Source organism: Eurosta solidaginis, chromosome 1, assembly GCF_040869045.1.
Source record: "Eurosta solidaginis isolate ZX-2024a chromosome 1, ASM4086904v1, whole genome shotgun sequence".
NCBI lineage: Eukaryota > Metazoa > Arthropoda > Insecta > Diptera > Tephritidae > Eurosta > Eurosta solidaginis.
In genome coordinates this window covers 278,835,067-278,849,609 of record NC_090319.1, presented here as the reverse complement: position 1 = coordinate 278,849,609, position 14,543 = coordinate 278,835,067, and the positions used below count along the sequence as shown (strand labels likewise).

Below are 14,543 nucleotides of genomic sequence, written 5' to 3'. Positions count from 1 at the left end.
TTTAGAAAAAAACTTTGTAAAATGGGTGTGACACCTACCATATTAAGTAGAAGAAAATGAAAAAGTTATGCAGGGCAAAATCAAAAGCCATTGGAATTATGGCAGGAATACTGTTCGTGGTATTACATATATAAATAAATTAGCGATACCCGACAGATGATGTTCTGGGTCACCCTGGTCCACATTTTGGTCTATATCTCGAAAACGCCTTCAAATATACAACTGAAGGCCACTCCCTTTTTAAACCCTCATTAATACCTTTAATTTGATACTCATATCGTACAAACACATTCTAGAGTCACCCCCGGTCCACCTTTATGGCGTTATCTCGAAAAGGCGTCCACCTATAGAACTATGACCCACTCCCTTTTAAAATATTCTTTAATACCTTCCATTTGATACCCATGTCATATAAACACATTCCAGGTTCATTTTCTTAAATTGTAATTTTCCCTTATTTTGTCTCCAAAGCTCTCAGCTGAGTATGTAATGTTCGGTTACACTCGAACTTAGCCTTCATTACTAGTTTTTTTTTTTTTTTGTTAAAGCGTTCAGCAAATAAAAAAATGAAAAACATGGTCGGGTCCGCTCTTTTCTCTTATTTGAAGGCTTGAATTATTTTTTTGGGAAATTTAGTATATCAGCTGTTATACGAGGTGAAAAGGTAGATAGTCCCATGATAGTGGCTACTACTTTCATGTCTGCACATACTCTCCACTGGAATTGCTCGTACTGCAATTTAAAAAAAAAAAGAATTGAGCCATTCAAATAAAAGAAAAAGGCGGACCATGACCACATTTTTCCTTTTATAATTTGCTTAACGCGTTAACAAAAAAATAAAATTTCGAAATGTAGGATTTCGAACTTCGAAAGCCGATATCTATTTTCTGGGGGCTAACTTCGAAAAACGGTGATGGTACTTTATCTACATAAGCCCAAATCTCTACAAAAAATTTCGTTTGGTCCAATACCCAGCCGGCTGTTGCACAGTGTAATGAGTGACCACTTGTATTAAAAATATTTTTCGTTATAAAGTAATTAAGTGTAACCGATATTTTCATTTCGAATAAGTCAATCAGCCCAATTTAAATATTCCCTTGGAATTTTGTTCTCGCGGATTTTTTTATACCCGCGGAAAAAATTCTCCAATTCTTTCCTCCTAGGGAGAACAATAATTGGGGAATAGGAATATCGAATTTTCGAAGTCAGCTGTTTTGTCAATTGAAGTTTCGTTGCGTATTTCTTATTTTGTTTAAAAATTGAAAAGTTTAATTATTGTTACAAATTTGTTTGAAATTAAGAAATAAAATATAAACAATGCACAGTATTGAATTTCATGTGGTAGTCACTGAAATGAGTAATGAATTGGTGCCACAGCAACATCAACAGAGGAGCATAAGAAGCAGAAGACGGCGGGATAACACAAATCCGCTGGAGTTGCCTGCTTCCATTCAGCAAAGCAATTTTCTGGTGGCCAAGTCGAGTTGAATTCGTCTTTCGTCATATGCCAAAAAATCTATTTAAGCCTTCTAAAAAAATCTTTGAAGATTGGTAATTTTATTACAAGCAATATGTTAATGTATAAATTTTATCCTAATGTATAAATTTTGAATGTATTGTAACGAATTTAGTGCAATTCCTCTTATTACCAACCTTCTACTAACGTTCGAATCACTAAACTGTTGAATAAAGAACTCCACTATACAATAATGCCAAATGGCCTTTATTAAAGTAATCCACAATAACACTTCTACTTCTCAACAGATAGCGTGCTTAAATCAAACTGTTTCGTCGTGCCTCAGCTGCTGCTGCTTTTATTCTTTTTGGTTTCCTCGTTGACATATTTCTAGGCCTTTCTATTTCTAGAATTTGCTACCAGCTATAAAATTACCAGCTATAACATAACTACAGATGCACGTTATAGCTTCTCATATGCGCGTATATATGTGAGTGATACTTCCACAGATAATTGACTACTTTTGGGAGCATCTCAGATAAGATATATGCATGTGTTTGTGCGTCTCTCTCCGCTGCGTGTACGTACATATGTGTGGACATAATGATTGATTCGTTTATGTAGATACAAGTGACTGCCTGCTTTATTGTTGTTGTGGCTTCATTTACTTAGCATCAGACTAGTGATGTGAGTATCACTTAATGTCACTAATATTCGTCACAGTATATATGTATGTAGTTATGAAAATATAGTTACGAAATTTCATAACTTAGTCATACGGAAGTCACGGAAGTGTTCCTTAATAATTCGGTTTGTTTTTACACGAAACGACTATGCGGAAACTTTTTGGCAGGTCATTATTGTAACTTGTCAGTCAATATAAAAACAACAATAAAAGAATCAAAAGTAGAGCAACTCAAAATTCTATTATTATTGAAACTAAGCAACCAGTTTTCATTTTGTATTTTTTATTAATAGAAAATAATTACATAGTTACAAGACGTTGTAAGCAAAATGTTACGAGTTCTTCGTGTTGTTGCGATAAACGCAAGAAGCTTCCGCTTTAGTAATAGTGACGCGAAATTCTTTTCAAGATCATTAAATCGCGGAAGAAGTCAATTTTAGGGGGAAACAAAAATTAATAAAATTACACCTAAACGAAAATGCATACATACATACATAAGCCTGATTAAAGCCGCCAAAATCTAATATATGGAATAAAACTTTTCTTAAGTAACAAAAAAATAAACCAGAATTTAATTCGAAGTGATTAATAAACATTGTTTGGTATTGAAAAGTTCTTGAGAACAGGCAATCACTCAATAACATACATATACAGCAGCAAATAGAAAAATAGCAGTGAAAATATTTAACAAGTTTTGCGAATACATTTTTTTCCATATTTTAAGAAAAAACTTTAATGAATTTTGTAAATGAAACTACGCAAACCAATCTTAAGTTCGGGGAAGTTTTACAAAAATCTCGAACTTTTTATTTGTAGTTCTCTGAATTTTTTTTGAGTATGTAGTTTTGTACCCCAATCAATTGTAGTATAACAAAGTGAAAATTGTAGGTCTTTCAAAATTGCTTTGATTTTTGAAATTTTTCTCTGAAGGGTGTTTCAGATTTTCTTCCAAATAGAAAAATCCAAAACACACTTTAGAAAAAAAATTGTCAAAACTAAATGCAAATTTTGAGAGGCCCATAACTTATACTTTGTTGGTCTATAATTGATTGGGCTACAAAACTGCATACTCAAAAAAGGTAAGGGAACTAAAGATAAAAAGTTTGAAGATTTCGAAAATTTTTCGAATTTTTTCGAAAATGAAAAAAGAAGAGTACAAATGTTGAAATTTTACAACACTGCTATTTTTCTGTTAGCTGCTGTATACATAAATATATATACATATACGTCATAACTAAAGTATATGTATAATCTATCTACCAATTTTCTATATTTTTGAATATTCGCGCATTCATAACATAATTAATTTTCGTAGATTTGTATATTAAATTAACCCGGAACTTATTGTATCTACTTAAATATATTATTGGTATATCTTTGGTAAGCTGCTAAGCGTTCTTAGCTTATCGAAAGCAATTTCAAAAAAATATAAAAAAAACAGCCACAAGCTACTTGTCTTCCTCAAATATCGACCTTGAATATTGTTTAGCGCAGATGTTTGATAATAGCGTTATTTAAACAGTTTCCTTCAACCATTTTCTTTTCGCAATCACCTACGTCACAATCTAAAAAAAAAACAAGTAAGGATGGTTAAGTTCGGGTGTAACCGAACATTACATACTCAGTTGAGAGCTATGGTGACAACATAAGGGAAAATAACCATGTAGGAAAATGAACCGAGGGAAACCCTTGAATGTGTTTGTATGACATGTGTATCAAATGAAAGGCATTAAAGAGTATTTTATGAGGGAGTGCGCCATAGTTCTATAGCTGGACGCCATTTAGGGATATAGTCATAAAGGTGGATCAGGGTTGACTCCAGAATGCGCTTGTACGATATGGGTATCAAATGAAAGGTATTAATGAGTATTTTAAAAGGGCGTGGACCTAAGTTCTATAGATGGACGCCTTTTCGAGATATCGCCGTAAAGATGGACCAGGGGTGACTCTAGAATGCGTTTGCACAATATGGGCATCAAACGAAAGGTGTTAATGAGTATTTTAAAAGGGAGTGGGCCTTAGTTCTATAGGTGGACGCCGTTTCGAGATATCGTCATAAAGGTGGACCAGGGGTGACTCTAGAATGCGTTTGTACGATATGGGTATCAAATGAAAGGTGTTAATGAGTATTTTAAAAGGGAGTAATCCTTAGTTCCATAGGTGGACGACGTTTCGAGATATCGCCATAAAGGTGGACCAGGGGTGACCCTAGAATTTGTTTGTACAATATGGGTATCAAAAGAAAGGCGTTAATGAGTATTTTAAAAGGATGTGGGGCTTAGTTCTATAGGTGGACACCTTTTCGGAATATCGCCACAAAGGTGGACCAGGGGTGACTCCAGAATGTGTTTGTACGATATGGGTATCAAATTAAAGGTATTAATGAGAGTTTTAAAAGGGAGTGGTGGTAGTTGTATATGTGAAGGCGTTTTCCAGATATCGACCAAAATGTGGACTAGGGTGACCCAGAACATTATCGGTTGGATACCGCTAATTTATTTATATATGTAATGCCTGGCAAGATTTTAAGGGTGTTTTATTTCGCCCTGCAGAACTTTTTCATTTTCTTCTACTTAATATGGTAGGTGTCACAACCATTTTATAAAGTTTTTTCTAAAGTTATATTTCGCGTCAATAAACCAATCCAATTACCATGTTTCATCCCTTTTTTCGTATTTGGTATAGAATTATGGCATTTTTTTCATTTTTCGCAATTTTCGATATCAAAAAAGTGGGCGTGGTCATAGTCGGATTTCGTTCATTTTTCATACCAAGGTAAAGTGGGTTCAGATAAGTACGTGAACTGAGTTTAGTAAAGATATATCGATTTTTGCTCAAGTTATCGTGTTAACGGCCATGCGGAAGGACAGACGGACGCCTGTGTATAAAAACTGGGCGTGGCATCAACCGATTTCGCCCATTTTCACAGAAAACAGTTAACGCCATAAAATCTATGCCCCTACCAAATTTCAAAAGGATTGGTTAATTTTTGTTCGATTTATGGCATTAAAAGTATCCTAGACAAATTAAATGAAAAAGGGCGGAGCCACGCCCATTTTTAAATTTTCTTTTATTTTTGTATTTTGTTGCACCATATCATTACTGGAGTTGAATCTTGACATAATTTACTTATATACTGTAGAGATATTAAATTTTTTGTTAAAATTTTACTTTAAAAAAATTTTTTTTTTAAGTGGGCGTGGTCCTTCTCCGATTTTTCTAATTTTTATTAAGCGTACATACAGTAATAAGAGTAACGTTCCTGCCAAATTTCATCATGATATCTTCAACGACTGCCAAATTACAGCTTGCAAAAGTTTTAAATTACCTTCTTTAAAAAGTGGGCGGTGCCACGCCCATTGTCCAAAATTTTGCTAATTTTATATTTTGCGTCATAAGTTCAACTCATCCACCAAGTTTCGTCGCTTTATCTGTCTTTTGTAATGAATTATCGCACTTTTTTGATTTTTCGAAATTTTCGATATCGGAAAAGTGGGCGTGGTTATAGTCCGATATCGTTCATTTTAAATAGCGATCTGAGATGAGTGCTCAGGAACCTACATACCAAATTTCATCAAGATACCTCAAAATTTACTCAAGTTATCGTGTTAACGGACGGACGGACGGACGGACGGACATGGCTCAATCAAATTTTTTTTCGATCCTGATTATTTTGATATATGGAGGTCTATATCTATCTCGATTCCTTTATATATGTACAACCAACCGTTATCCAATCAAACTTAATATACTCTGTGAGCTCTGCTCAACTGAGTATAAAAAAAAAAAACAGCCAAACTGGTCTACCGAAAAATCTATGGTTACGTTATTATTAATAATTTGAAAATCATAAGGTATATTTTAATAGAGCGTAAGAAATGTATGCATTTGTATATATTTATTCATCTATATACATACATATGTAAATATATGCATGTAATACAAGTTATAATGTGTAATAGTAAACACCTGTCGATCGGTCGGTGTTCATGCGCAGCATCAAAAACAAGCGCACTGATAACACATCAACGATCACACCGATCACCATTGATCACCAATCAGATGATCATTGTTAGGTTTTTGTTCATTCATTAGGTGCTGTTACGAATTAACTAAATTTGTTTTGTTTTACTGTTATTTCATCTTTTAGATACTGTTTTTGACGCTTTGCTTTTGATTAACTTACCGAGCAGCGACTAGATCGATAAATTGATATTGATCAATGTTTTTTCTATATTATTGTTTTATGTTATGTTATTATTCTATGGATATTAGTGGCGACAATGCGAAAAATAAAGTTGATTTATATCTGAAATTTCAAGATTAAGGTCTTCGCCGCTAACTTTGTTTATCTTTTCCTGCTCGTTAAAACCGTGATATTCAAAAAAAAAACACTACTTTCTTCCATTAGCTTGTTTTTTTGTATAGGTCTACCTCGCTTAAAATATTAGGTATTTTTGTTCATTTTTTTATAGTTTCCGTATATTATCTCATACAATAATGTTTAATATATGGGGAAGAAGTGACTTCTTTTGTATCATTTTGTGAATTCTTCGACCACCTAGTCAATCTCATAATATTTATTCATACCTTACAATTTCGATCTGAAAAGAGTGATTGCCAATGCGTAGTTCGGCCAAAAATTTTTTTTTTTAATAAGAAAGCAATTACTAAGGAGTTTTTAGATCAGTGATACTAATAAGATCTTGCTGTTTAGCTAGAGATGGTCGTCCCGGAAACCCTATGAACAAGGCGTTCCCGACTTGGGTTCGTACGATCTGGTCACCCTATGTTTAGCAGCGCCAATCAGGAGATTCAAAACTAATTTGCAACATAAAGAGCAAGAAAATATGTCCAACAGGTTCCTATGATCTTACAGTGAAATGCATAGTAACTATACAATAGACGGACGTGCTTAATTTCCACTCTACAGACGGGTACGTTGGAAAGCGAGAGAGAGATTCAATGGGCCCACTCCGTCGTACTGAAATTAAGGTTTCACTGAATTAACAGGGTAATGTCAAGCGGTCGAAACAAATTGAACATTTTGTTTTTATTAATATTTGCATATCGCAATTTTTAATAGATTGTGAAATTTTTTATTTTTATAGTAGGTTAGTTTAGGTTAGGCGGTAACTGCCCTGGTAGGGGAAGCTCACTTGGACAACATGGAGGTCCGTTATGATAAACGTTAGTTAAAATAACGGTGACGGAGCTATAGCTCCTTAGAGAATCGTTGCATAGCAACGATATACATTGTAATGAGACCGATATCAACCTTCTATAAATCCTACGGAGATCAAAGTGAGTCGCAACCAAAATACTTTTGCATAGTTCTGACAAAAGCTGGGCAATCAAGCATAAATTAACTCGATGATTCCATCTCATTATCCTACATACAGCTACAGCAAAATGGGGTTTCCAGTATATTGAGACGCACCGCATGGATTCCCATTGGACAGTGCATATTGGACAACGCTAATTCAGCTGAGTCGAGGCCCATCCATGCAGGAGAAACCACAATTTTGCGCAAAATAAAACTAAACTCGATATATCCCCACATTACAAACGGTTCATGTCGCCGTCCCCAGAAAAGAGAAGAGAAAACAGAAGAAATGGAAAGAAAAGTAGTGGGAGTTGGAGGAAAGTCGGAAAAGTAAATGGAACAATAGAAAGATGGAGAAAGAGAGTAAAAGTAAGAATAAGGGCTTGAGACAAAGCAGTAAAAGAGGTTAAGAGGAAGATTAAGAATAAAGAGCTGTTAAAATAAAGTGCTGATAAGCCAACATTTTTTTTTATTTTGCCATCAGGTAAATCTACATGCTCTGTTGTTGAAGCCTCGTTGCTGTAAAACCTATGACGTTATACATATATTTTTACACCAGCCACCCCTGTCTGTTCAATGAGCCTACTTGAACGCTTGGTTTACATAGAGAAATGTTGGGTCTTGGCCTCCCAGATACTCATTTGCAACTTCATGATATTGCTCCAGATCGTCAATCATCTCATTGACGTCAGCAGTATGTTTCCATATTCCTTAGTTCTGGACAATGTGTTACTCTGGAAGATCCAGCCATGCGGTTCCGTTGACTTCACCCTTTTCATTTTCTCTCAGCCAAAGGATATAAATCCTCCCGCAAAAGGAAATACAGAACGCAGGCATTATTTTCCTGGAAGTAACTTCATATTTTAGAGAGGCATAAATGTAGTATAGGTCAATGCTGCACAAGTCAAAAAGTAACACTTAAATTTATGAGGCACTCATAAAGGGGAGTGCCACGAAATCCCAAAAAAAAATACACAAACACAAAATCCCCAAAGAAAAAAAAATAGCCAAACACATAATCCCCAAATTCAAAATCCCCAAAATCAAAATCCCCAAACACAAAATCCCAGTGCTATGATAAACATCATGGCCATGTAAAAATAGCAATATCTCTTTCCTCTTTCATTCATATTTATGTATCTTACTTACTTACTTAATTGGCGCTTAACCGTCTAAATGGTTATGGCCGTCCAACAAGGCGCGCCAGTCGCTCCTTCGCTCCACCAACCGGCGCCAATTGGTCACAACAAGGGAGTTTAAATCGTTTTCCACCTGGTCCTTCCAACGGAGTGGGGGCCGCCCTCTACCTCTGCTTCCATAGGCGGGTTCCGATAGAAACACTTTCTTGGCCGGAGCATTATCTTTCATTCGCATAACATGGCCTAGCCAGCGCAGCCGCTGCGTTTTAATTCGCTGGACTATGTTGATGTCTGCATATACCTCGTACAGCTCATCATTAAATCTTCTTCGGTACTCGCCATCGCCAACGCGTAGAGCAATTTGGCAATACATATTTTTACTTATCCATATATAGCACTGCTAGTCGCTCTAATTCGAACAAGCTAACAGAAACGTGTACTACGCAGAAGGACATCACACACTCGGACTTGGCATGGCGTAGCCCAGGGTTATTTTTTATAAGGCGGCCTAAGGCCGCCTATGCAGAAAGGTGGTATGGATTATTAGCCTTTTTTGGTCGCGGCGATTTTAAAATTAATTTGAATTTATTTCACATATAAAATGGGGATTTTGATTTTGGGGATAACGTGGTAGACCCCTCATAAAGCATATACATGCGAGTGGGTAGTCAGTTTGTAAAAATAAACTAGCTTCATGGTTTTAAGCCCTATCTAACTTACCACGTATCTACATTTTTTTGTATGCAATACGCTTTTCCTAAAATTTCGTAATTGTTGATACGTGATTAACGTAAAAAAGGGACGATATGTTAAAAGGTAGGCATTTTGCACTTCTGGATTGATATACGACAGAATCTTAGGTAATTTATTCTTTGGGGTTAACTAGTGGCATTTGAAATATTTTCGTTATATGTTTTTATTCATAGAGTACTGGAGTAAAAAAACATATAAACCACTATTTTGAAGACTTAATACTTTATACCTAAAGGAATTTGAAAGTGTGTCTGTTGGACACTCATGTGTTGATAAGGGTTAATCTTGCCCAGCTAATTCTTCAATCACATAATAATTAGATACAAAACTGTAGTGGCGTATCGGGTGTAAAAAGCCAGTTTTACGATCACTGATCTACCATAAATTCGTATGCATTGAAGTCATAATAGACGGGGTGCATGGCTGAAGATATTATGTCGCTAAGCTAAAATTTTGAAAAATTTATTTCAAAATTTAAGGCTTCCATACAAACCTATGTCCAACAATAGCCTTATCAAAAATATGTTTTCTTCAAATCTTCACTAAATTCGCTTTTTAAGAGGTAAGAGATTTAAATGTTCACCGAAAGAATTCAATCACGGTTAAAACAAAAAATCTCAAAATTCAACATAACGCCTTTATGCTCACACGTATTCAATTGTTTCATGGCATATTTAAGTTTACAACGTGTGAATAATATTTAATATCAATAAAACATGGTCGCGGCTATTTGCCCATTATTTTTTAGCAAAGTGAATCTCTGCTCTATCAATGGCAGATGTATCTGGAGCGAATTGACCTACCAATTAAAATACCTCACATAGATGGAATGTGTCTGTTGTGCTAGCAAAATTTGTTGGACGTCCAAACGCCAAACCCAGTTAGTAATAAGGGTTACATTTTAAAATCACCCAGCCCTCTTGGCAAATATTGGAAGTATTCTAGGACCCTGCTTTATTGCTGTCTTGAGATCTGATAATTGTACCGCCCATGCAAGTCGCAGGCTTGAGTGCTGGATACGAAAATAACCGGTTTACTGCAAGTCCCCCTTCCAAGTAGCATGGAATTTTGAGAAAGTGAGCGTTGCCACGCCTTTTTTAGAAACATGTGTTATTCTTCTCTTCGCACATATCTTAAGTAGATATCTAATACCTCGCCCCTGCGTCAAGACAAATAGTTGCATGTTTTTCAGTAAGTATGAAGGAGAGCAAAGAGATGGTTTTTTTGAACATAGAGGAACTTTTGATAACTTCTAAACCAAAAGAGATATGAAATAATGGCAAAGGAAGAAATTTGTGTAAGAAATAAATAAAATGTATGCAATATGTAATAAAAAACTTAAACAAAAACCATATATCTATTTTTGTTAGAGCAGCCACGACTTGTCATGCTACATATGGGGGAGATAAGAGGGAAAGAAGAAGAAGAATGAAATTTAGATGGGATGACAAGGATCAGATATGGGGAGAAGAGATAAAAATTAGATTGTAGGAAAAGAAAGAGGAAAAAAGAAAAAGCAGGGTGAAAGAAAATCAGAGGGGAGAAGGGGAATGGGAACAGAAAGAAGGACGTTGAGGATAGGGTGAAGAAAGGGACAGAAAAATGGACAGGGGTGCACGGAGTGGAAGAATATGAAAAGGAATAGGTGAAGTATTGGAAGGAAGGGTGGGAGGAAAATAAATTGAAGACTAGACTAATAAGGTAGGAGAAATGAAAGAATGGAAATCGAAGAGGCAGTGGAATGTCATCAGAGGAAAGAAGAGAAGAAAGAGAAGGAGAATCGAAACAGGGAGAAGAACGGATAGATTATTGGGTAGAAAGAGAGATAGAAAGCTGGGCAAGATAAGAAAAAGAAAACTAAGGAGAAAAGGTATTGGGAGAGGATTGGAAGAAAAAGTGAGAGGGAAATAAAATACGATTAGAAAGACAAAGTAAGAAGAGGTCACAAAAGAAGAGGAAGAGAAATTGTAATGAAACAGAAAAAGATGTAGTAGCTGAAGAGGAATCGAAAAAGAATTGATCAAGGTAAAAGGAGGAGGGAGAAAGAGAAGAGAAAATGAAGGAGAAAGATTAGGAGAAAAAGAAAGATAAAGCGAAAGATAAGAAGAAGAAAGATAAAGAGAAATGAAAGGAAAAAGAAAATAAAGAAATAAATCGAGGGAATGGAAAATGAGAAAAAAGAAGAACGAGAGGTTGAATAGAAAATGGGATGGTAAGTAAACGGGGCGGAAGGGGAGAAAGAAATGGTGAAAAGAAGAGGAGAGGGGAGTAAATTTAACGTTAAAAGCTCGTTATTAGAGAAAAATTCGATAAAAATGGAGAAAATTATAAACTATTAATGCCTAAACAATGTAAGGTCTCAATACGCCTGAGTTTTAAACCCTTGAATTTCTTTCGGGAGTAAAAAATTAGCTATGACTGCTTTTTATGTTCTTACATTTTTTTCATTGTGGTATAATATTTTTCTTAATACTTAGTGAACATGTGAGTTATATTTATTTATTTGTACAAAACTTTATTTTTATTACAATTTTTTACTATTTTATACAATGAAATAATGAGAAAGCTTTCCTTTGAAAATAAAAAAAACTAGTTAAAACGCGCATAAAAAAATGTATACATTTATCTGTACCTCTATGTTAAAAAAAATGTATCAAAGAAATTTTCGGGCAGCATAACAAGATCAGTATGATTTTAAAGGAAAAATATCAAGCTTTTATTTAAAAATAAAAATATGCAAAATCCCCTCTTTGAAAAAAATTTCAAAAAAATGTTTTTTAATCAAATTTTTACTAAAATACTATTTACTATTTATGTTCGAAAAGAATGTAAAAAATACTTTAGACACCGTTTTATTCATTTCTTCTTAGAAAGCCAATTACACGACTTATGATTTATAGAAAAAAGGCTTCCACAAAAAAAATAGAGAATTCAGACGCTTATATCTCCGTAACCATCCAAAATTTAGGAGCGAACTTATGTGACATTAACACTACTATATTGCACAGCAATTTCACCAAATTTCATTCAAATCGAAGCGATGAAGCTTTCAATACAGTGTTAATGACATAATACTTTTTTTTTTGAAAAAACATAATCTTTAACTTTCGAGAAGAACGATAACGAAACAAAGATGAAAATTTTGGGGAGATTGGTGGGTTTAATGGCAGAAACTAGGCTCGGATACAAGGTTATCCCTCTTTTATTTCTTTATGTATCTATCTCACTGTGACGTGTTATGATGTGATTTAAGCTTTCCGTTATTTCCTTATTATTATTCCAAATTCGTTAGTTTGTTATTTTCAGTAATATTTTCCTTGGTTTTTTATTGACACCACGCACAAAAAAATGTTTAGTGTTAATTCACACTGATTCCTGTTGGGAGTGCAAAACCTTTCCCTAACTCCAGGTCTGGGAAGCATTGCATCTCCCGACACCGTCAAACCGCCAGAAGAGTGGCCAGGAGCCAACCTTGAGGCCAATTTTTCTTCCAACCTCAACCAAATAAGCCCGAATACACTGTGGCTAACCCTATATTTATTATGCTTTGATGTTCCATTGATTGAATACCACCTTAAATAATATTGAATTGAAATATTTACCATCGTGATCCACATTCATTTCGATTGAATTTCCAATAAATGGCAATGCGGCAGGTCCTGGAATTTTTTCAATCAGATGAACCACACGTGCGCGTCTTTTATTGTATATCACCAAGAAAAATGTAATAGCAGCGACTAAAAATATGGTAATGGGCGAATATCCTTCCACAAATTTTGTAACTTTAGTTAGCAGGACACTCTCAGCCATGAGAGCATTCATTAATTTGTCAGACATATTGACAGATAAATTAAACACTTTTTTTTTGATTTTGAGGAATATTTATTTTTTAGAAATTTAACTTTTTTGCAGATGTTGTATTTTTTTGTTACAAATATATGCTTTTCTATTAAGCTTTATTTTTTTTATATATTTTTTTTTTATTCACACTACACTTTCATTTCATATACACGCTTTGTAAAGCATTAACATTTTGTTAATTATATTAAACTAATGATTTAGAAAAAAAATTGAATTATCTAATAACCAAAGTCAGCCACCAAACTTCACATTCACGTTAACGTTTTTTACCGCCACGGCTAGACTGCTGCTGAGTCGCCAGCTGAATGTCAACTAACCAAATCTCTATGAATGCTTAAAGATTTAAAAAGAAATATTCAAAAATCTATCTCACGCGCCATTTTCGCCACTACTGTAATGCAGCTACCACAGCAGCTGCCTACGTCATCATCATTAAGCAGCGCGCCTAGCATAGCAAATGTTGAGAATTCATTATTAAGCCGGTCTCTAAGCTCACAAACGATGGACAATTGTTTGAGTTTGACTGAAGCGCCACTAAAATGAGCAGCACGCACCAATTGATATGATCAAGCAACAACACAGCGCGGTGGTCCATTAAGTATGGGTAATGAGCTTAGACGAGCTAATCGTAAGCGAATTGAACTTTCAGCGTATTTTGAAGTTCATAGCGCACAGCCGAGTTTGAAATGTAGGGCAATCTAGCTTTTGTTGTTTTTTTTTGTTGTTATTTGTAAATTGTGGAAAAGGGTAACATATTATTACAAGAGCGCTACTGATAACTGAAAATACATATGTATAATACTTAATTAAATACATATTAGCAATCAGCTTATACACTCTACTTACACATGTAAATATGTAGGCGCTAGATCTTATTTATTTATGTATGTTAATTGTACATACACGTGGATGTCTTTTCTCATGTAATATAACACTAACAATTGAGCCACACTTGATGATGCTGCAGCTTTTAGCCGAGCTCAAATAAAATTTCATAGAAAACGCTAAAAAAATAGAAAAGTATGTCTTAAGCGATTTTAATCTGCGGCTTTATCACAGCGTTGTTTTTATTGCTTTGTTTGAAAGATGCCCTTGACGTTGATTCTGTGTAATTTTTAGTTGATACCTTTTTTTGCTTGTAATTTTATGTTTATGCGCAAAGTGTTTTAGCAGCGTTGTGCTGTATTTTTAGTTGTTACAATGATATGTGAAATCGTATGCAAAGTTCAAAACAATTGAGTATTTTTAAAATTTATTTATGAGAGCCAAATAGCCAAATATGGAATCATGGAATAACAACTTCAGCAAAACGTTAGGATAAAG

The 14,543-nt window shown here is 34.6% G+C and overlaps 1 protein-coding gene across 1 annotated transcript in view; it reads right to left on the bottom strand.

Annotated features, from left to right (window-relative positions):
* The window catches only part of Cyp4c3 (Cytochrome P450 4c3), a 79,824-nt gene extending 66,224 nt beyond the window's left edge, over positions 1–13,600 (bottom strand). The window contains exon 1 of the mRNA XM_067760916.1: positions 12,962–13,600. Coding sequence (XP_067617017.1) covers positions 12,962–13,196 — 235 coding nt within the window. The 5' untranslated portion in view covers positions 13,197–13,600. The remainder of the gene's footprint in view (positions 1–12,961) is intronic.
* Between the last annotated feature and the right edge of the window lie 943 nt (positions 13,601–14,543).